Source organism: Streptopelia decaocto (assembly GCF_964273445.1).
Source record: "Streptopelia decaocto genome assembly, chromosome: Z".
NCBI lineage: Eukaryota > Metazoa > Chordata > Aves > Columbiformes > Columbidae > Streptopelia > Streptopelia decaocto.
In genome coordinates this window covers 79,244,510-79,268,017 of record NC_138657.1, presented here as the reverse complement: position 1 = coordinate 79,268,017, position 23,508 = coordinate 79,244,510, and the positions used below count along the sequence as shown (strand labels likewise).

At 44.0% G+C, this 23,508-nt stretch overlaps 1 protein-coding gene across 7 annotated transcripts in view; it reads left to right on the top strand.

The window, feature by feature from the left end:
• PIAS2 (protein inhibitor of activated STAT 2) overlaps positions 1-12,137 on the top strand; it is a 30,592-nt gene extending 18,455 nt beyond the window's left edge. For 2 of the 7 annotated variants that reach the window (XM_082074474.1, XM_082074472.1), the window contains 8 exons: positions 2,911-3,016; positions 3,455-3,528; positions 4,203-4,363; positions 4,953-5,086; positions 5,499-5,670; positions 7,823-7,962; positions 9,801-9,838; positions 11,491-12,137. In XM_082074474.1, the coding sequence (XP_081930600.1) occupies positions 2,911-3,016; positions 3,455-3,528; positions 4,203-4,363; positions 4,953-5,086; positions 5,499-5,670; positions 7,823-7,962; positions 9,801-9,838; positions 11,491-11,670 (1,005 nt within the window). In that variant the 3' untranslated portion in view covers positions 11,671-12,137. Of the gene's footprint in view, positions 1-2,910; positions 3,017-3,454; positions 3,529-4,202; positions 4,364-4,952; positions 5,087-5,498; positions 5,671-7,822; positions 7,963-8,435; positions 8,496-9,800; positions 9,839-11,487 lie in introns of all 7 variants that reach the window. The other 5 variants (XM_082074473.1, XM_082074471.1, XR_014186170.1 and 2 more) reach the window with 4 other exon arrangements.
• Positions 12,138-23,508: the final 11,371 nt, after the last annotated feature.

The following is a 23,508-nucleotide window of genomic DNA, read 5'->3' as shown; positions in this document are numbered from 1 at the left end:
GATGTGCCAAGTCCGTGGGGGTAGAGACAGGCATTTGCTTTTGAGATTTTTGTCTTTTCTAACACCAAACAATTTTACAAAAGCAATTTTTGTTTCAGAGGAAGAACTGGTTAATGGATATTTCCATCTTTATTCTTTTGATATTCCTTTTTTACATGAAAATGGCCTCCCTGAATTGATATAAAACTTCACTTGTAAATAAATCAAAACAGGGGTGGAATTTCCAGCTCGGAAAGCTCTTAGATGGCAGGTTGCTGGGAAGGCTTTACTGGGAAGGTGTCACGCTGCTGGTGTCAGCTCTTCCTGGGCTTGGTTGATCTCAGCCACACTTGGCTGGACCAGACTTGTGTGGTGCGTTTGTTTGTATTGTAGGATATCTGAGCAGTGTGGTTTTATTCTTACAAATGAAGGAGTATTCCTGGAAACTTGGGTGACTTGAGGGAGAACTGACTTGATGTGGGGGAGGATGGAGAGCTTCCACTTCATGGAAAGCTGCATGCTGGCCTTCAGGTGGCAGGAGATAAAAGGCGTGGTGACTGAAATGTGATACCTGTTGCTTTCTGGTGCCAAGTTTAGTCACAGTTTAAATGGAATTATCCTTTAAAATGTGTGGCTGTTTAGAAATCCCCCTATGGATTTACAGAAGAACTTCTGAATTCTTCCTAGGTCTAAAGAGCTGTTGCAGCAGCCTTTTCAGCTGTTGGGAAGTCAAGAACTAGTTGTTTTTCTATCACTAGTAGTGCAAATCTTTCTGGATTCAATTATCAAAGTAGCTTACCTCTTATATTTTTCTTCAAAATCAAAATCTGTGGATCAGAGACACCACATGTTTCCAAGTGAGACTCCAGTATAAGCTTTTATACACTAAAATTTTTAAAAAAGATATTGGAGAGAAAGCTCATTTTCAGAAAATAAATGAAGGGCAGTGCTGACAGTTTTTTCTAAAGCAGAGGTGGAAGGCAAGATCTAAGCAGTTGCTTCCCAATCATAAAGCACAATAACCTTGAAATAGCTGCAGGGCTGTGTGTGGTCTCAGCCCCTCCTGCTTGACCTCGGCTTTCTTTCCCCACCTTGTATCTGCCAAACATAGTCTCATGGAAGCGGATAAATTGGAGGTTGTCCCACCTTTCCACAAGAGGTAAAGTTCTCTGGTTTCATGTTGGTGGTAAAGGAGGAGAAAGGCAGTAGATGTTCAAAATTCTTGTGTAATACCCAGACGGTGTAGAAACCATATGAAGGTGACTGGCGGGGAGTGTAAATAAAGAGACTGCAGATTGTATTTTTTGTACAGACGAAATCATTATTATTCTGCAGTAGTGGTATGGTGAGATGGATTGAGAACTGGCTGGATGGCAGAGCTCACAGGGTGCAGGTGCAGGTCAAGGGTGCAGAGTCTGGTTGGAGGCCAGTGGTTAGTGGGGTTCCCCAGGGATCAGTACTTGTTCCAGTCCTGTTCAACCTGTTCATCAATGACCTGGATGAAAAGACCAAGTGCACCCTCAGCAGGTTTGCTGCTGAGATGAAACTGGGAGGAAGGGCTGACACACCAGAGGCTGTGCTGCCATTCAGCAAGACCTGGACAGGCTGGAGCACTGAGCAGAGAACCTGATGAAGTTCAAGAAGGGCAAGTGTAGGGTCCTGCACCTGGGGAGGAACAACTCCAGGCACCAGTAGAGGTTGGGACTGACCTGCTGGAAAGTGGCTCTGCAGAGAAGAACCTGGGAGTTCTGGTGGACAAGAGAGTGACCATTAGCCAGCAATGTGCCCTTGTGGACAAGAAGGCCAATGGTCCCTGGAGCGCATTAGAAAAAGTGTGACTAGCAGGTGGAAGGAGGTTGTTCCTCCCATCTGCTCTGCCCTGGTGAGGCCACACCTGCAGTTCTGTGTCCAGTTCTGGGCTACCCAGTTTAAGAAGCACAAGGAATTACTGGAGGGAGTCCAGTGGAAGGACACAAAGATGCTGAGGGGTCTGGAGCATCTTTCTAATGAGGAGACACTGAGAGAGCTGGGGCTGTTCAGCTGGAGAAGAGAAGCTGAGAGGGATCTTATCAATGTTTATAAATATCTCCAGGGTGGGTGTCAAGAGGATGGACCAGACTCTGTTCAGTGGTGCCCAGTGACAGGATGAGGGGCAACGAGCACAGACTGGAGCACAGGAGGTTCCATCTGAATATGAGGAGAAACTTCTTTCCTTTGAGGTGCCAGAGCCTGGCCCAGGCTGCCCAGAGAGGTTGTGGAGTCTCCTTCTCTGCAGACATTCAAACCCACCTGGACACGATCCTGTGTGACCTGCTCTGGTGACCCTGCTTGAGCTGGTGGATTGGACTGGATGATCTCCAGAGGTCCCTTCCAACCCAAACCAGCCTGGGACTCTGTAACTTCCAGAATTTTCTCTTCATTAGTGACCTTGAAGAGAGGGTGAAGGCTGAGGAAAAGCAGCTAGCAAGTGGTGTGAATTAGGGAAGAATAGTAAATTCTGGGGAATGTGGGCAGCCTTGGAGGAGTAGATATTGTGTAACAAGGCTTGGCTTAAAGGCTAACAGATTGACACTGAAAAAACAGGGAAGGATTTAGAAGACAAATGTGACAAGTTCTTGAAGACTGCATATATGAGAAGGTGTGTCATCAGTCTAAATCATCTTTCCAAGAAAAGAGCCCAGACTGTTTCTTGGTTGTGGAGTTATTCTTCTTATTTAAATCACAATTGCAGTAGAACAATTGTACTTAAGGATTCTGGCAGAATATTGGGATATTTCACAGTAATGAAGTCATCTGCCAATGATTTTCATAACTTTTAAGAAAAAAATCAACATTTTTCTTTTACTGTATGCTATAAATATTCATATGTCGTCATAGGTGAAGTATGGTACAAAATCAATATTTAATCTTTAATCCTTTATTTTTTTGTAGAATTACTCCATGTCTGTGTATCTTGTTCGTCAGCTCACTTCAGCTATGCTTTTGCAGAGGCTAAAAATGAAAGGTATCAGGAACCCCGATCATTCCAGGGCACTAAGTAAGTCAAATTAATTTGCATCTCTGTACTTTTTCAGGGTGGTTGGTGGCTCTTTAAAATTAGAACTGGTAATATTTAGGAAATTTGCAGCATTTTGAAAAGAAAGGCCATGCCCAGAGTATCCAAGGTTCTCTTTGCTGTTGCTTGAGCCATCATGCCTCACTCTCTGATGATTATTTTATTTCATCTCTTCACATGTTGGGTTGAGTTTGCTCCACTAACCACTGTGGCTGGTGCATCTGCTGCACATCAAACAATCTTGTGATGAACAGTGTTTGCCAGTCACTTACAAAAAAAATCAAAACTATTGTTTGATATTGCTATGAACTAGTTTCCTAGATGCTTAATTGTTTTTTTTTTTTTTACGTGTCTGGAAACAGTCAAGTCAAGATTATAATTTTAAATAATGGTGTCTAATTTCTTAATTTATTTTAATAGTTAAAGAAAAACTAACTGCAGATCCTGATAGTGAGATTGCCACAACCAGTCTGCGGGTTTCTCTGATGTGTCCTGTAAGTATGGCAGGAAATAATCGTGTACAGATTTGTGTATTCATCTGTGGTGCAGTTGGGCTGCTTTTAAAAGGTGCCGCTTTAGGAGCTTCACTGGTTTCTGGTTTATACCAATTCATTAATATAAAATAATTGGGCAGGGTGACAGAATAATTAAAGGGGACAGTGATAAATAAAATTTTAAATCTCCTCATCTATTGCTATAACAAAAACAAAAAGAAATAAAAGGATTGCCTTGTAACAAGGTAATGCTGCCTTGGGGTTTCTCTTCCCAGGTAGAAACTGGCCTTGTTTGTGACTGGTTTAAGTTAGATGTTAAAATGGGTCTAATGCCATTTTGAGTCTAATATAGTTGGAACTCACAAAATCCCATGAAATATTTGGCTGAAAGAGAATGATAAAGCGGGTGCGTAATCTTAGGAATAACATCGCCACACATCCATTAGAAATGTTTCTGACTGTTTTCAACTTGGTGGGGACTTTGGGGATGGCTTTATTGTTCCTTCGAGTGCACCGTATGTGCTTGGATTGGGTGGATTTGCCTCCAGTGACCTTAGCACTGGGCACCTCTGCTGTGAGAAGAGACAGTTACTTCACCTCTGATTTAATTGTTAGCCATCCAGGCCTGCTTTGCTCTCTTCTGTTCTCACACTCTTTAAATTCATCTCCTGCAGCTGGGGAAAATGAGACTGACAATCCCATGCCGGGCTGTGACTTGCACACACCTGCAGTGTTTTGATGCTGCTCTTTATCTTCAAATGAATGAAAAGAAGCCTACGTGGATCTGCCCTGTCTGTGACAAAAAGGCAGCTTATGAGAGCCTAATATTAGATGGGTAAGAGACTGGGTTTGCAGAGTACAAAATTACTGGAAATTTCTCATCATGTACTCGATAGCTACTTTTGGGACTTGAGGTTTAGCCATTTCGTGCTATTTTCTTTGTCAGAATATTTTAGACTGGAAGTATTTGGCTCTGCTAGTTTCTGATCCTATGTAATGAAGTACATAAGTTTATCTTCTAATTGCATCATGAAGCTCTTGAGCCTCAGCGTATTTCCTCTGGAGGAACCCAAATGTGACATCCAGGGGTAGGGCTCCCTTTTACATAACCCTCTCTCTGAAGCAATTAACTTTAACATTTAAACTTAAACTTTGGAATCAAATTTCACCCAGTTTCTAAGACAATGATTTCTATGTCTGTATGGAAATCTATGAATTGCATAGGTAGGTTGGGATACTCTCCTGGGTTTTGATGTCTGGGTGTCCGCAAAGGCTGTAACTGCAGACGTTTAGGTAAGACTAATTAGGGTGCCAGTACAGGCACCCTAATGGTCGAAGGTGACCATAATCAGCTTTTCAACTGTCTCTCCTTTTCACTTGGCAAAAGCCTGGAATCAAAATTGGAAACTGCTTTTATTTTTCAGGCTCTTTATGGAAATCCTCAATGAATGTTCAGATGTGGATGAGATCAAATTCCAAGAAGACGGTTCCTGGTGCCCCATGAGGCCAAAGAAAGAAGCTGTGAAAGTCTCAAGTCCACAGTGCACCAAAATAGAAAGTATGTACATCTGGGTGATGGTTGCAAACCAACAAAAAGTCTTGGAGACTTAGTTATTGCTGGGATAATATGTGTAGATGTTGATGTTTGTTCGGTGGGGTTGGTATTTCTCAACTAAAAGTGTGATTTTGTAGATTTTGTATTTGCTTATTTTAATACAGTTAACTAAATGAACGGCTGGTCTTGTTTTAGGTCCTTAAACAGATAAGCGAAGATTAAAGCTTATGCTTTAATAATCTCAACATGAGACAGAATACTAATAGAACTGTCCTGTTCCTGGGCCATAACATTCTCTGCAATGTCCAGGAAGATGATCTTAAACCAGGATTTGAGATATTGGTTCTGTTGCAAATAGAAACTTTTAAAGGCTGCTGGCATTAGAAAAACAGTGATATTTTATTTTCTTGCGTAGGTTCCAGTGTTGTTAGCAAACCCAGTTCTGTGACGGTGGCCAGTGAGATAAACAAGAAGAAAGTTGACGTTATTGACTTGACTATAGAAAGCTCTTCTGATGAAGAGGAAGATCCTCCTGCCAAAAGGAAGTGCATATTTATGTCTGAAACGCAAGGAAGCCCAACCAAAGGGTTTGTCAATTTTAAAGTTAGTTTTTATTCTGTAATGTCGCGGATTAACTGATGTGTAGATGAAGGGACTTGTCATCTCTCTTTGGGATCCAGCTCCCCACTTCCAGAGGAGAATTTCTAGGCCTCTCCTTGCAGAAGGATGTATTGATCCGGTACCTTTGTACTGGTAAAACGCTATTAAATAGTTTTACATCTCACAAAAGACTTGCGCTCGGTGTTGCTGGTTTTGCAGGGATATTTTTCCATAGAAGATGAAGCTGATTATGGACAGGATTCTTCTAGATGATGCCAAGTGGAGGAGCTTTATGCATTCTTGCTAAGTTAATGTCACCTGAAAGGCTTCCTTTCACTATTACAGCCTTTATCTAATCTGTTCTGGTGCCCAGGAAATTATGCTGTGTTGTTTGTTTCATCCCTCCTGTCAGTCCTAGAAGGGAAGTGCTTTGCTGTTTTGAATTAAGATGAACTTTTCTTCCATCTTTCTGTTAAACTCTGGAATGTCTTGGACACTGTGGTTACCGGTCAGTTCTGCACCTTAATTAGCACAACCAACAATTTCCTAACTCCGCTGTCAACTGCTCCATCTTTGTAGTTGTGTCTGACTTCAGTGGCAGGTTTGACCAGCTGGTCTGCTGTTGTGCTGCCTTCTGTCTGTCCCAATCCATGCAACTCAGCTGCAGTTACTCTTTGTGGCTTCCAGAAAGCTTTTGCTCTTGGTCTGCAGGGCGCAGGAGACCTGCAGGGAGGTGACACAGGTGCACCTCACCAGCAGTCGCTGCTCCATGGGGAAATTCCAACTGTCAGCTTTTTGTTAGTGTTGCTGCAGGCATGAGGCGTGTGTCTGTGTCTCTCAGTGTAGTGCCTTATGTCTTGTGATAAAACAATAGGAATTAAAACAACCCCCTTCTGTTTCTTCAGTTCTTAAAGTAATGAGCAGGTGTAGTGTCTCTAGTCCACAGGAAAGTGTGGCATTTGGGGAGCAAATAGTTGGTTGTCTTCAACAACTTGCAGTGATGATACTGAAATGCTGTTGTTTGTTGTGAGGGCTGTGGAGGAGTCCTTCTGCAGGAGATTTTGTTTCTTATTTTTACAAGAAAAAGTAGCTACAAGTACATCTCTTAATGAAGTTTCAGAAGGCACCAAGCCTTCCTTCCATGCTTCTGTTTTGTCCGAGATGGCTACCTGCAACCATAATTGTAGAAGAAGCGAGTTTTCTTGTGTATCTGCGACCAATGAGTTTTCCTTACTGTTTGGATATGGAAATGGCATGTTTTCATTCCTTAAATCCAAGTCAAAGCCAGGCTTTTGGGGTAATAGCTTATCTCCTGTAAACAATCTTGCCTGAATGCTAGTTTTGGCAAAAACATGTCTTCTTATAGGCAGAAGCAACATAGGTTGAAATGTAAGATGTGCTTGAGAAGGGAAGGTCTGAAATCCAAGCTTTTAAAATCAGAAGTAGCATAAATGCACCAGTGCAGCAGTGTGGGAAGATGTGAGTGGGTAACACGGCTGGAGGGTGGGATGCAGGACTCTGGTTATTTCTACCTGCCTTGGGGTTTTAGAAAGTATTTTTATGCACATGGCTGGTGCCCAAACGCCTGCAGTGTCGTATTTAACAGTGCTGTGAAGTCATCAGGCAGAAAGTGAGGATGCAGGAGGGTTTTAACTGGTTGTGTGGTCATAGAGAGCTGAACGTAGATCGAGCTCAGGCTGTGAGTAAAGAAGGCTTTAGTATTAAACTCCCACGTGTGTAATCTGCACTCCTGGGGCTGAATAACAGTCATGCCCTTGGTGTCACAGGTTAACACCAAGGAAACGTGGAGAAAATGAAACGAGCGCTCTCCTCCTGGCTCTGGCTCTCTGCGCATCCCTCCTGGGGTGCTCCATTTCTGTCTTTGGGTGGCAGACTGGTATAAATGACTCCAGCACTGTACTTTAATGTCAGCTTGCTCTTACGTCACAGTGACTGTTGAGTGCCAAGATATGGTCATGTTATTAAGAAGACTGTTAAGAAAGAGTGAGTAGTGAGTAGCCACGCCATAGTTGTGTTGTAACGTAGCGAACTTGTGACTCAGAGTGCACAGCAGTGTGTGATTTCTTGTTGGTAACTAACGGCCAGGTTGTTCGTAACTTCCCGTGCTGTTTGAAACAGGGTTCTCATGTATCAGCCATCCGCTGTCAGAGTGCCCAGCGTGACAACGGTCGATGCTGCTGCTATTCCTCCTTCATTAACAGACTACCCAGTACCATTCCATCACCCACCAATATCCAGTATTTCATCAGACTTGCCAGGTACGTGGTGGCTATTTTCCGTCTGTATTCTAACAGCCTTATCAATTTGGTGGGGTGGGTAAAAATTGGAGAATTGATCAACTTTTTATTTAATAGAACAAGACTGTATGCAGTATTGTACTGATGCGATGTCTAGACAAGTCCAGCACAGGCTGTCCTTCCTGTTTCAGATGGTGATGTGAAAAACATTGCTTCTGGGGTACAAATTGGCATTTTTGGAACAGCAGCCAGAAACACTTCTCGCTATAATGAGTTAGACTCTGTGTGAACGTCCGGTTGTTGCGTATTGTAGACACGAGGGAGAGCAGCTGCTTTATTTAAGTTCTGCAAACGCGATGGCGCTGACTCATCCCAGTCCTAGATCTAGAGATGTTCTGCTGCCTGATTCTAGTGGTGCTCTGTCTAGAATTTATGAAAAAGGTTAAGGTGAGCTACAATATGTAAGCTGACCTCTATTGACTTTCTTTACCTAGACATACCCTAAATGCCTATGATGTATTCTTCAACACTGCTGCTAAATATCAGACAAAAAGGTGGGGATACTGATTGTTTTCTACCCTGGCTCCTTGAAAAGAACGCTGTATATAGGGACTCTGGGGTTCTCTTTGCCGGCTGTAACGAACCCAGAGCCCAGGAGATGGTGACTTGTGGTGACAGGTGTCACGCTAGCCTCCTGTACTTCCCTCTCCCCCACTCCATTGCCTGTCTTCATTTCTCCCCTGCAACATCTCTGGGTTTTTTCCTCTTCTTTCAGCACCAGTTTGGCAATGGGCTGGATATCATTCCCTTTATTTCTCCGTCCATTTTGGTTCTCTTACTGCTCCCTCCCTCCATTTCTCATTCAAAAAATCGATTGTCTTCCTAAATTGGAGAGTAACCTGAGAGAATGGATGACTAGAACTGTTTCGTCCATGAAGTCCTATAAATATGCAAGAACAAAAGAAGCTGTCAGTTCTGTAAAAGCAGCTGAGCTTGCTTTTGCCAAGTAAAGGTTGGACCAGATGATCCTTGTGGTCCCTTCCAACCTGGTATTCTACAATTCTTAAATCTCCTTCAAAATTCTTTCCTAAATGGAGAAAAGGAGGAGATGCTGCTGTCCGGAACAAATTTGGAGGTGAGGGGAGAAGGGAGGGAGTAAATTTACCATTTCTTTCTGTTGACATAGCAAACACAAGGCCAATATTTAGAAACAAAACAAAAAAGGCTGTGATTTCTCATTGGTTTCCTAATTTGAAACATCTTGCCTTAAATGCCTACACACTAATGGTGTATAAGACAGACACTAGTTGTTGCTGCTCTTAGAGGATACACATTCAACTACTTGTAGTTTCCTCTTCTTCATTCCTTTTATTTGTCTAGACACAAAACGGGGATGATATTAGAAATGTTTCCTTATTGGCTGCCCGTGGGTGGAGGAAGAGACCTGCTGCTTGTTTTTGGACTTGTGCATGTTGTGACTTTACTTCATTCCAGCATCTTTAATGTGATGACACTCTTCATGTCCCAGTTTGGCCAAGTCAGGTACAATACGCAGTGAAACTCGCATTATGAACCAACAGCTCCAAACAGCAACCTTCATCTAAGCAACCACATTGAACCACCCTGCAATATCCAGTGAATAATACATCATTATGTCATTCTCATTCTTAAAAAGAGCCACTTGTACTAGATAACTTGTGTTGCTGCTGCCTGAAGTAGTCATTGAGAGTGGTGTCACTGTGGTATATTCCATTTAGAAACTTGTGTAACAATTGCAAAATCTGTTCTATGACCACAAAAAAAAGTTCCTTACGTTGTGATGAAGAGTCATCAATTTATTATCCTTCTTTTCTTTCTAGGTCTGGATTTTCTTTCGCTAATCCCAGTCGATTCACAGGTATGTGTCTGAACTGCTCTGGGGTTTAATTCCCAAGTCTGTTTTTTGTGACATACCGCTCGAGTGCTGTCATCATCTGTATCATGTTTGCAGTTAGACCCAACCACAGACTGGCAAAACCCATTTTCCCAACAAGAGGTGGTGATGAAGATGCATTAAGGGAGGATTCAGTTTAGCCTCGTTATGATAAATCCAGGCATGGAAACTCACTCTTTATTGATAGTTTTTGCCTTTCCAAAGTGGATACTTGCACAGCACTAACTTGAATACACCCTTTGTGAACTTCAGTCTTGGTTTTGTGCTGTGTATCTGTAGGCCAGGTTAAGCTCTGTATTACCTCACTGATTGCTGTTGGTTTTCATATTAGCAGGAGATTATTCTAAAAAAAATCTTCATCAATTTGATTGGTGCATGGCTGAACACTTTCATAATAAATCCCTTGCAACACCTAGACCCCATTGGCTTTGGATTATATGGAAATTCTGTAGGTCGGAAGTAACCAGGCGGTGTTTTTGCCTTCTCTGGAAACTTAAACTTTACAGAATTAGGGAGAACAATTCTTACAGTAACTAGATTCTTACACAGACAAGACTACAATCTTGAAATGTGGGGGAATATTGGCTCCCTAATTGAGACAAGAGGATCTGAAGCAGACCCTCTGTTTCATCTCTCTGTCACTAGAAGACAACAGTAATAGGAGTCGACTTTCTGGTGCCTTAAAAGCAAAGGATGAGCTTCCTCCTTTTCTTTCCACTTACTGCATCTTGCAGTACTCTGTGCCTGACCTTGAGATCTGAACTGCCAAAGTGGGAATAACAGAAGTTTGTTGATGTGAGAGGCTGGGAGCAGGTATGCTGCTGCGAAGTGTCCACTTTGGACAGTTCAAACAGTTCAGGCTCAGTTCCAAACATAAGCCCAAGCTTGGAATCCACAGGGTAAGAGAAGGTCAAGTGTGTTGAACAAGTGTGTGTGTGTGTGTGCATGGGGGTGTCTTAGATCATCCTCTTTGACACCTGGCAACCTTGTTCTGTTTCTAAATGTGTAAAATGTTGAGCTCTGCTTTGAGAAGGCTTGTCTTCCACTTCAGGAAGTTGAAATCAACTGAGTCATTTTCCTTAATCAGACTTGATCAGGGCTCGTTTATCATTGCTAAAATGTTTAGAGACCTGCACGTATAATTGCGGGTGTATACTATGAAAATGTTGATTAGTACAGAGCTGCTATTTGAGGGGATGAAACGATTTTAACCTCCATCGAGGTAGCAGAATGCTTTTTTGCTGCTTTTTCGTGATGAAAGGAGCCTGAAATATGCAGTTGTGCCTGTGGGTAGTGAACATTTTCCAAACACTATGGGTGTTTAGTGGTTTTTTTTGTGGTCATTAGAATGTTTCCTAATGTGTTAGTAAATGCTCAAGCTAACCATTTAGTAAGAAAAAATAAGAAAAGGTGGGAGGATGAGGGAGAAGGGCTTGTGGCTACCACCTCTGCTTGTCTCTTGCTGGCTTGCAGAACTCCGGTTCTTGCCGTGCATGCCTTAACGAGGTTCTGCTAGTTAACGTGTTCCGCGCTTGTCGTAGGGAAGATGTATCTTCAGAGCATACATTTCCCTTGTGCAGTTAGTCTCTTCATTCTTCATTGTTTGTTTCAAGCAGTACTGTCCTCCTATGTTTTTGGATAGTCTCACCTCAACCTTAACAAGCAGCACGCCTGGCAGCATCATCACCTCGACCAGTCACCACGAGAGCAGCACGCACGTTAGCTCCTCGGGCAGGAGCGAGCCCGGGGTGATCACCAGCGGCGGCAGCGCTCCCGACATCATCTCGCTGGACTGAAACACGGGGCAGCTTTTTGGGGATCCAGGAGAAATCGCGCAGAGCTGCCGCCTCCCCTCTCTGAAACTTGGGCATCTCGGAAGTTGTTCTGGTATTTATTGAGAGGATTTGCCTTCTGGAAAATGGATTAAATTCATCTGCGTTAGGAACAGAAGTTATAGGTTGTTCTATTATTATTTTCCTCATTAAATAGCTGGTGTAGTCCCATTCAGAACATGCTTTTATGCTTTTGGCTTGTTCTGAGGAAACCGACAATTATTGCTGGGTGGATTCCACAAATGTTTTTTTTTAATTTTGTTGTAAAACACAGCAATAATGTAAAAAAACCCAAACTTTTTCTAAAATAAAATGAGGCACTTAACTACTCTAGAACACCAACAACCTGGGCAAAAGTGCAAAGTGTATGCATCGGTGAATTTTTACTGTTTTCACTGAGGCTTGTAATAAACTTCACTTAAGACAATGAAGCTTTGTGAAATGGCCATGACTTCTGTTGTATGTCTCTTGTTCTCCACTTCTCCTTTACTTGGGGATGTGGGAGAACCCTCTGTAAATGGGATTTTTTTTTCTTTAAATCCTGATTTAATACTTTTTCATAAATGCAACAACATCCTAAGCTGTGACTTCTTCTTAATGTTCTTCAGGCTGGGGAGGAGACAAATTATCTATGCAACCCCTGCATCACACCATCGCTGTGCTGTCGTGTCAGACTTAGGACATCTCCCCACCACCAAAAAATCCAAACTATGCACAGTTGAGTCTTAGTTGAGTTTCTGGCTTTGATAACTTTGAGGTGACAAGGGGGGAAAAAAAGCCTTCAAACTCAAATTTAGGGGATAACGTTCTTGGTGCCTCCACCAGATAAGCAGGCGAAGAGCAGGGGACCCCAGGGGTCAGTGTTGGGTCCAGTGCTGTTTAACATCTTTATTGACGATTTAGATGAGGGGATTGAGACCATCATCAGCAAATTTGCTGCTGACACCAAGTCGGGAGGGAGTGTCAACCTGCTGGAAGGCAGGAGGGCTCTGCAGAGGGATCTGGATAGAATGGAAAAATGGGCCCATTCCAATGAGCTGAAGTTCAACAAGGCCAAGTGGCGGGTGCTGCCATTTGGCCACAACAACCCCCTGCAGCGCTCCAGGCTGGGCACAGAGTGGCTGGAGAGCAGCCAGGCAGAAAGGGACCTGGGGGGACTCATGGACAGGAAGCTCAACAGGAGCCACCAGTGTGCCCAGGTGGCCAAGAAGGCCAATGGTGTCCTGTCCTGTATCCAAACCAGCGTGGTCAGCAGGACAAGGGCAGTGATCCTTCCCCTGTGCTCTGCATTGGGGAGGCCACCCCTGGAGTATTGTGTTCAGTTCTGGGCCCCTCAGCTCAGGAAAGAGATTGAAGTGCTGGAGCGGGGCCAGAGAAGAGCAACAAGACTGGGGAAGGGACTGGAACACAAGCCCTATGGGGAGAGGCTGAGGGAGCTGGGCTTGTTTAGTCTGGAGAAGAGGAGGCTTAGAGCTGAGCTCAGCACTCTCTAGAACTACCTGAAGGGCAGTTCTAGCCAGGTGGGGATTGGGCTCTTTTCCTAGGCAGTCAGCAATAGGACAAGGGGCATGGGCTTCAACTCTGCCAGGGGAAATTTAGGCTGGAGATTAGAAAGCAATTCTTTGCAGAGAGAGTGGTCAGGCATTGGAATGGCTGCCCAGGGAGGTGCTGGACTCACCGTCCCTGGAGGTTTTTAAACTCAGATTGGACATGGCACTTAGTGCCATGATCTAGTCAATGGACTGGAGTTGGACCAAAGGTTGGACTCGATGATCTCTGAGGTCTTTTCCAACCCAGTCGATTTGGGGATTCTGTGATTCTGTGATTTCTGTGGCAGCTGTAAGGAGACAAAGAAGGAATTACTTTGTCCAGCGCAGCTTTATTTTCTGTTGCTTTGATAACTGCTGTGTTCCTCTCGGGAATACCGCGCTCTGACGTGCCACAGGGGACGCTTGGCTTTTTTGGGAGACAAAAGCTGTAGCTGCAGAGTTCGCACCTGACTGGAATTATGTGTTCAGGGCTTAATGATGCTTTGTCCCACATTATGTGGCCTCTGAATTATGGATTTTCCAGTCCGCTGGGAGTAAATCCCTCCTGTTTTACTCCTCTGAGGAACCTGCTGCTTAGTCATGTCTGGTGCTTTTTGCCTTCCGTTACTTTACGGTATTTGAACCAAGTACCTGGACAAGAAATACTGAAGCAGGATGTATTGTAACTCATCTGCCCTGTACTCCCGCCTTTAATGCTGCGTTATTATTCCTCATTGCCATTTTTGTATAATCTTTCACGCCAGTCTTCAGTTCACATGTTGGTCTTAATATTGCATCCCATCTTCTGTTTTCCTTATCTGTTGAATTTTTTTGCACCTGTTAAGGATCAGTTTTTAGCATGATTTATTTCCAGTAAAGCCGTGCTACTCCTGAAGCTTTTTTTCCTAATGACCTGTGGCAGATCAGTGGTTTCTGCATCACAATTGCACAGTGACTTGAACGATAAGAGTTGTTGTTCCACTGTAATTCTGAATAAAGTGTTTAAAACTGGTATCTGTTGCTGAAGATGCTGTTTGTATTCTTAACGCCTACCTGAACTGTGACTTGGGCAGTTGCTGAACTGGCTGAAGGGATTAAATATCTCACATATGTCAGAAAAGGGTGAGAGTCATTTTTAGGACGTGTCCTAGATCTAAACCGTTTATGGTATGATAAAATATGGCTAGAATTTTGTTAACTACTGTGCCCTGTTAGTAGTTACAACCCTACCTCAGCCCTGAAAAGTTCTCCAGACGTTTTAGGCAGGAGTTTTGCATCTGTGTTTAGCTTTAACTCTTCAAGACCTGTGACACCGATGTCAAATGCAAACCGAAGATGTTTGAGCCTTAACCCATTTAGGAGAGAGCCACATTGTAAGGCTGGGGTGTGAGGGAACTGCTCAGGTGCACAATGCCGTTGTCCTGCAATGCTGATGTGCATGCAATAGGTAATTACTAAGCTTTTGTAATGCCTAAATCCTTTAATTCACTTTTTTTGGTATTTGAGTTTGTGAAAGATGCATATAGTCATGCCACCCATTCCATCCGCCTTATTCCACAAGACAGCAATAAATTTACTTCATCAGTGATGGGTGGAGGGGCTGGGGTTGTAACTTAATCGAGGCCTATACCACTCCAGCGTTGTATCCAGATGAGGTTTTGGTTTATTCTTGCTTCAAGTTCTAAAAAGCATCAGAATGTCTATTTAAGAACTTCTAACATGAGAAAAATCTTTAAGAAAAGGGTTAGATGACTTCTTACCTCTTTGTTCCCACTATGGAGGTATCTGGTTACTGCTTTGAGTGGACTCTATCAAAGGTACCTTCAAACCAACTGCAGAAGGAAAGTGAAGCTCATTAGATTAATCCACAGTCCGTTATGACACAGAGAACCAGCTCTTTTTGTGCAACCAGCTGTTAGCTACATTGTTTTTTTCATTTTGTATAAGATAAGTGACCTTCCTGAAGAGACCTAGCTGCTAATATACAATATTAATTACAAAAAGGCTACACCTAAAGCGTATTTTCTAATTTTCATACTTCCAGCTCATCTAAAGCTGTCTGAAACAATCCATGTAGACAACAATATAACACAAGCCCCAGGAGGTTCTGCACCTGTCTAGCAGCATTTCCAAAATTAGTTGTGATTTTCTATATCTGCCTTAAGGTAGAAAGCTTACCTGTAACTGCAAGTGCGGAGGATTCGAGTTTGGAAATGAAGGAACGCATCTTCTAGCTGAGAAGACAAAACCTGACCAGTTTAACAAGAATTTCTGCAACGACGAAGAGAGCTGCTTCCTAGGTTAAAATAAAGTTGTGAATTAGGCAAGCTAAAAACCATCATTAGAGTCCTAAATAACTGATTTTTTTAATGTATATTTTTGACACAGACATCAGTGACCTCAGACAAGATACAGGCAACAACAATCCCACAAGTCAAATTAGTGCTATTATTGTTTCTTTATTAGTAGGTGATCATGCAGCCATCGCAACATGTTAACGCTGTGTGTGTATTCAATGTAACGCTCTAAAAACTTTTCATTTCCTTCCTCGTTTTTTTGAGGAATCCGTATGAGGACAAAACTGGGTAGTGTATCCCGCAACATGAAACAGAAGTGATTATAACTTACCTAGGAAGTGATCCAGAGGTGGAATTCCCTCCCTCAAGCCTTTGTGCTTATGTGTTTCGGCCACAACTTGGCAAGGATGAGAATTTGCGTCGTAAGGATCCCTGGGCAAAAATCTGCCAGTGATCAAAGACACACTGTGGAAAAGTCTGGTTACCAGTGCTGGACCTCAAGTCTCCAAAGAATTGCGGAAAGATCTGGTGTGATAAAGTAAACAGGCAATAAAATGCCAAACAAAATTGAACTTGGATAGAAAAGGATATGGGGAAAATTATGTTTCGTATGTAACACGACCTAAACTGCTCCCTACAACTCAGTTTGAGATCTTGGAGTTGTTTTAAATAAGTTACAAAAGTGTTCAGCGCTCAGCAGCAGTCAAAAAGAGAAGTCAAGTTTTAGTACCTGTTAGGAAAGGAACAGAAAACCAAACATTATGTCCAGTGAAATCTTGGATACCATGTGCAGTTGTGGTTGTTTTATTATAAAGCAGAGAAGGTTCAGAGAAGGGGGACACAGATGACCAGAGCTCTGAACTGGCTTCCATGCAAAGAAACTGGCTTGGCAAGCTGGGATTCTTCAGGAAAGAGCAGCCATGTAGTGGGGAGGGCTAAAAATTAAAGTGACACGGACGTGGTGGATAAAGATGAAAATGTGCCTGTTCTCGTTTATGATAGAAGGAAGCACCATTTGGAGCTCTCAGGAGGCAGATTAGAGACACAAAGAGAGGCCGTTCTTCCCACATCTTGATCTGTGGAAGTCCTGGCCAGTTCTCTGGATGCTGATGAGGGAGACTGAGAAACACCATAAAGAAATCCAGTGAGACTTACTAAATTAATCCAGAAACCACTTCTGCCCCAGGAAGCCCCTGAAAGTGGTTGTAAGAAAAAAAAATGGGTAAGATTACACCAGCTTGCTCTGTTCTTTCTCTTCCTTAAGCACTCACTTTCAGCTGCTGTCAAAAACAATATTCTGGGCTAATGTGACATTTAGAATCATAGAATCGTTTAGGTTGGAAAAGACCTTTAAGATCATCGAGTCCAACCGCTACCTACCACTGCCAGGTCCACCACTGCCCCATGTCCCCAAGAACCTCATCTCCGTATCTGTTCAACCCCTCCAGGGATGGTGACTCCAGCACTGCCCTGGGCAGCCTGTTCCAATGCCCCACAGCCCTTTGGGGAAGAAATTGTTCCCCACATCCAACCTCAACCTCCCCTGGCGCAACTTGAGGCCGTTTCTTTGTGTCCCTGTGTCCCCTCAGCTCCTGTTCTCCAGCTGAACCCCCCAGGTCCCTCAGCCGCTCCCATCACACTTGTGCTCCAGCCCCTTCCCCAGCTCCGTTCCCTTCTCTCCACTCGCTCCAGCACCTCAAGCCCTTTCTTGGGGTGAGGGACCCAAAACTGCCCCCACGATTCAAGGTTTGGCCTCCCCAGGTCCCAGCACAGGGACGGTCACTGCCCTGGGCCTGCTGGCCACACCAGTGCTGGTACCAGCCAGGATGCTGGTGGCCTCTGGGCCACTTGGGCGCACAGTGGCTCATGTTCAGCTGCTGTCACCAGCGCCCCCAGGCCCTTTTCCAGCCGCTTTTCCCTGACCCTGCAGCGTTCATGGGGTTGTTGTGACCCAAGTGCAGGACCCGGCACTTGGTCTTGTTGAACCTCAGACAACTGTCCTCAGCCCAACCATCCAGCCAGTCCAGATCCCTCTGTAGATGCTTCCTGCCCTCCAGCAGATCAACACTCCCACCCAACTTGGTGTCATCTGCAAACTTAGTGAGGGTGCACTCGATTCCCGTGTTCAGATTGTTGATATTTAGTCTGATGATACAGGAGCTTTACATTCAACTGAAGATATATAGGTCTTCACCATTTGCTCATCTTCATAGCAGTGTCATCCCCTCCTTCTAAGTATTCAGTCCCCTGAAGAGCTGCTGCCTGTGAACTGAGACTCTGCCACCATAGAAATGCTTCTAACCTCTAGTTTATGGGGACAGAGATATTTCCCTGCAGCTTTTGATCACTGTTTTAGGAAGATTCAACAGCAGTATTGTTAAGGAACCACAGGGAGAGTTCTGCAGAATACAGATATTAAATTGCTATTTAAGTTGATGCTGACATCCCAGTGTATTACACATGCTACCGAGTCTAAGCTTACACTTTTTGTTTTTCCATGTTTGGAAAATGTGGCTCTTTATGAAATGGTTTTAAGCTCTGTGGAAACTTGGAGAAAGGGAAAAAACCCCAAAATACTCAAAACCCATCCACACAAACACATATGTAAATCGTTCTTTTAAGAAGTTGCCAGTTTAGACTTCGAAAGTTAAGTATCTCTTATTTCATCACTGATTATTATAGCAGTTACCAAATTAATCCACTCTGGCAAAGAAGCCCCTTCCAGAATAAAACATTACATTTCTTACAGTTTTACCATGTGAGGAGTTCCAAGCACGTCCCATGAAACTGGTAAACTGTCACAATGTCACAGAAAACCCTTGAAGTGCATTTTTAAACTGAGAGGAGGGAAATGGGACACGCAAACAAACCATAATACCAGAGAAAGGGCTCTGTACCACACTGATAAGGTGAAGTTTCAGGGGCAGCATATTATTTTAAAGGTAGTTTGAAGACTGGCAAGAGGGTTTAATGCCATTTAAGCTCCTCAGATTCGCACTCTTCGTCCTTTTAAAGATCCAAATTGGTGTCAAATTTTCCAGCCTGCTGCTGCTGAAGACCAATTCTTTCTTTCATCTAAGCTTGTTTTAAAGGAAGACTGTGATTTAAAATGATGGAAACTGAATCTGGTGTACATGGAAAAGTCTTAATGTGCAGAAGATGCAACACACATTTTTGGCACCCTCTGCTGGCATTGGAGCACAATGGAGTAAGCTGCCAGAAAAAGGAGGAGTGAGCTATTTGCTCTGAACTGAAGATGTGAAGAGACAACAGGAAGAAACTTGGACCAAATAAAATGGGAATTCCCAAGTCTCTTTCATCCTGCAGTGGTCTGCTTTTAATTGCATGTTGAAAACAAACAAAAAAAATCAGTTGTCTTACCAAATGGCTCATTTGCAGGGTAGCTATTCCTTGACCACAAACACTGGAGTTCTGGCCGACTGGGATTCTTCAAAAACATGTTGCCTTTTCCTCTTCAGCACATCACAGAACCCACCAACCTCTTGTTCTGGACACTATTATAAAAGAAAATCAAGTTACAAAAAAGAAGGAGATCACCAGTACTGAAAACACTGCTAGGCAGCGTTAGACAATCCCTCTAGACAGGTCTCTTGATGTTTTTCCCATGGTGGCTCCTCACTCAAGAGAAATTTCTCTTATGTGTGACAAGTAGCTTCGCTTTCACGTGCAAGACACCTTTCAGCAGCTCTGCCTGCCCTGTGTACCTCACATCACGGTGACCTCTCTGATTACTGTATTTTCTGACTGGACTGGATTCCAGTTTACAAACACAGGTCAGGCGAAAGGGCATATGCTCAGTGAATTGCCTTCAGCAACCTTTGGGCACAAGAAAGCAGAGTCCTCTAGTGCTTCAGAACAAAGATGAGGTTCAACAAGACCAAGTGCCGGGTCCTGCACTTGGGTCACAACAACCCCATGAACACTGCAGGGTCAAGGAAGAGCAGCTGGAAAAGGATCTGGGGGTGTTGGTGACAGTAGCTGAACATGAGCCAGTGTGTGCCCAAGTGGCCCAGAGGCCACCAGCATCCTGGCTGGTACCAGCACTGGTGTGGCCAGCAGGCCCAGGGCAGTGACCGTCCCTGTGCTGGGACCCAGGGAGGCCAAACCATGAATTGTGGGGGCAGTTTTGGGCCCCTCACCCCAAGAAAGGCCTTGAGGTGCTGGAGCAGTTGAGAGAAGGGAACGGAGCTGGGGAAGGGGCTGGAGCACAAGTGTGATGGGAGCGGCTGAGGGACCTGGGGGGTTCAGCTGGAGAACAGGAGCTGAGGGGACACAGGGACACAAAGAAACGGCCTCAGGTTGTGCCAGGGGAGGTTGAGGTTGGATGTGGGGAACAATTTCTTCCCCAAAGGGCTGTGGGGCATTGGAACAGGCTGCCCAGGGCAGTGCTGGAGTCACCATCCCTGGAGGGGTTGAACAGACACACAGATGAGGTTCTTGGGGACATGGGGTAGTGCCAGGGGTGGGTTAATGGCTGGAATCAAAGATCTTGAGGTCTCTTCTAACCAAAATGATTCTGTGATTCTATGAAATGCATTTACTACAGGACGCAAATTTTATACAAACAGGATCTCGCGATCTTAGAACTTACAACATGGCCGAGAAGCACTCTGATAAAAACTGTACTTAAAAAACCACATTTGCTTAGAAACACACTACTAAGGCTGCAGATCTCCCCTGCTTTGTCACAATACATCTCACCAAGTCACTGAGGTGAAAAAAATTCTCCACCTTCCTGTTTCATCCTTACTTGCATTTATCTTCCTCAGCCCTCAGGGCTGACACGGCAGATTCCCTGCCCACCACCCAGCACTGTAGTAGTCTGGAATTAATTTTAAAGCAGGTTTTAAATCTTCCAGTTGCTTTTAAGACAGTTAAGACAAAGTGATATCTGAATAGCTGTACTTAGTGACCAATAAATTCTTCTAGCATGGAATATATTTTCCAGGCTCTTTCATGGAATAATTTCTTTTACCAAGAAAATCCAGTTATTCAAAGGACAGAAGTTAATGTTTAAATAGCCCAAAAATCGCTTATTAAAACCCCTGAAATTTCTTTGCTACTCTTTCTCGTTATTTAGGATATGCATTGCTGCTTCTCCTGAATGTTTACAGTGACAGAAAGAGAGGAAAAAGAAAAAAAATTATATCAAAACTTTCCCAAAAGTACTGGCAATTCACCTTCCCACCAAATTTTGCTGTTTCCATTTAACCTTTTTCTAACTTTGGCATGAAAACCTGTCCTCACACAAAGTCTTCACATCCCTGATGTAAAGGACATAGAACAGAACTATCATGGTTTCTTGGAAGAGAATGTGGAAACATGGTTAAAAGACTGGTTGTGACTCTGTGGTTGGCCATTCTAGGTTTCTGGTTGGACCTGATGATCTTAAAGGTCTTTTCCAAACTAAATGATTCTGTGATCTCAAATATAATACTCTGTTGCATACCTGTGTTTCTACCAGATAGACAGCTCCATAAACCTGGGCTGTGCCTTAAGAATAGAGGCATCCAGAACTCTCCTCGCAGTAGTAATGACTTGCTCACTACCACAGTGAACAGTGTCAGCATGTAGAGTGACATCACAGATATCAAAACAAACACCTCTTATGGTCTCACACAAGACGCCCTGTAGTGTTAAAAGTGGAAAAACGAAAGTGTGATACTACCCCGAAGTTTTGGAGATATACTGGGAGGAGTGGCTGACACGCCAGAGGCTGTGCTGCCATCCAGAGACCTGGACAGGCTGGAGAGCTGGGCGGGAAAATGGAATGAAATAGAACAAGGGCAAGTGTAGAGTCTTGAATGTGGGCAGGAACAACCCCAGGTTCCAGTGTAAGTTGGGGAATGAGCTGTTAGAGAGCAGCGTAGGGGAAAGGAACCTGGGGGTCCTGGGGACAGCAGGGTGACCATGAGCCAGCACTGGGCCCTTGTGGCCAGGAAGCCAATGGTACCTGGGGTGGATTAGAAGGTGGTGGTCAGTAGGTCAGAGATGTTCTCCTGCCCCTCTGCTCTGCCCTGGGGAGACCACACCTGGAATCTTGTGTCCAGTTGTGGCCCCTCAGTTCCAGCAGGACAGGGAACTGCTGGAGAGAGTCCAGCGCAGCCACCAAGATGCTGAAGGGAGTGGAGCATCTCCCATGTGAGGAAAGGCTGAGGGAGCTGGGGCTCTGGAGCTGGAGGAGAGGAGACTGAGGGGGGACTCATTCATGGGGATCAATATGGAAAGGGTGAGTGTCAGGAGGATGGAGCCAGGCTCTTCTCAGTGACAACCAATGATAGGACAAGGGCCAATGAGTACAAACTGGAACACAGGAGGCTCCACTTAAACATGAGAAGACACTTCTTCTCAGTGAGGGTGGCGGAGCCTGGCCCAGGCTGCCCAGGGAGGTTGTGGAGTCTCCTTCTCTGCAGACATTCCAACCCGCCTGGACACCTTCCTGTGGAACCTCATCTGGGTGTTCCTGCTCCATGGGGGGATTGCACTGGGTGAGCTTTCCAGGTCCCTTCTGACCCCTGACATTCTGTGATTCTGTGATATGAACCTTCACTTAGCAGGATTCTGGCCTAATTTAAGTCACTCATGCTGATGCTGAACAATTATATTCAGGCCAAGGCAATGCACACTATATGCATAGAAAAGACTTCCAGAAGCGTTGTAAACTAATGGAGGGGAGATTCAGGCTGGACACAAGGAAGAAATTTTTTATTTACACTGAGGGTTATGAAACGCTGTCCCAGGTTGGGCAGAGAGGTGGTGGATGAGCCATCCCTGGAGACATCCCAGGCCAGGCTGGACGGGGCTCTGAGCAACCTGAGCTGGTGAAGATGTCCCTGCTCATGGGGGCTCTGGGGGAGCTGGGAAGGTCCATTCCCTTCCAAACCAAACTAATGTGTAATTCTGTGATTCGAGAACGAATATTAAAATGCCCACAGGCAACCATATATTCATTACATAGGTTGAGTGACATATATTCTTCAGTGGGGACAACTTACAGCTGGCCCACTATCCTGTTCTTATCAGTTATCAACAGTTTTTGAAGATTTCACATGAATAAGAACTACAGAGCTCAGATACATTTCAGTAAAGCAAGATACAACATACAGAGCTACACCCACCTCATTTGTAGCACCCTGGAAACCAGCAACAACACCAACTTCAGTTTCATTAAGATACTGGACACCTTTTGTGATGTCAACTGATATTTGGACCACCAGATCCAAAGCACCAAATCTTGTGAACCTCAGACACATCCCACTCGTATTTCTCTGCCAGATAACACACTGACCTCCCCTTTGTCTACATTCTCTGCCAGGCCATCAGGAAAGGGTTGCGCTTCATATAAAGCCTGTTGTGTTTGTTGCGAGATTTGGATAATCACACTTGGCTTGACTCTTTACCAACTGTCTCATGGCAACTGGGTCTGATTTCTGTCAAGTAGATCAAAGACAAAAAATTCCAAAGTACAAAGCTGATCATTTCCACATGTCAGTCAAAAGCCATCCAATGAACTGTGGCTTCTCCTCATAAAGCAGGGTGCTCCCACTTGTAACCCTGGGCCTCCTTTTCATGTGGGTTTTAACATACCTGAGGAGAACATGAGTTACTACAGGAAATGGGCAGTGTCTTAAAAGCCTTTGTTCTGGACATTTAGTGCTACACAGAAAATGATCATGTGCTTTCAGACATCACGTTTCAAAATGTTCACTGGAATCCAGAAATGTTCTGGTATATATAGGAATTTGTGACAGCCAATCAGAAACCGTGTTCCTGATTACACAGCCACAGCATACACATGTGGCCATACATTTTGTATTCACATTACTTTTACACCTCAAGAAGAGGGTATTGGTGGTTTTTATAATATATTAAATAAAAATTTTTTGCCTTTTGTCAAATCAAAACAAGTATGTCTTCTGTATGTGCAACACACCTAAGTCCTGTTATCTCTCTAG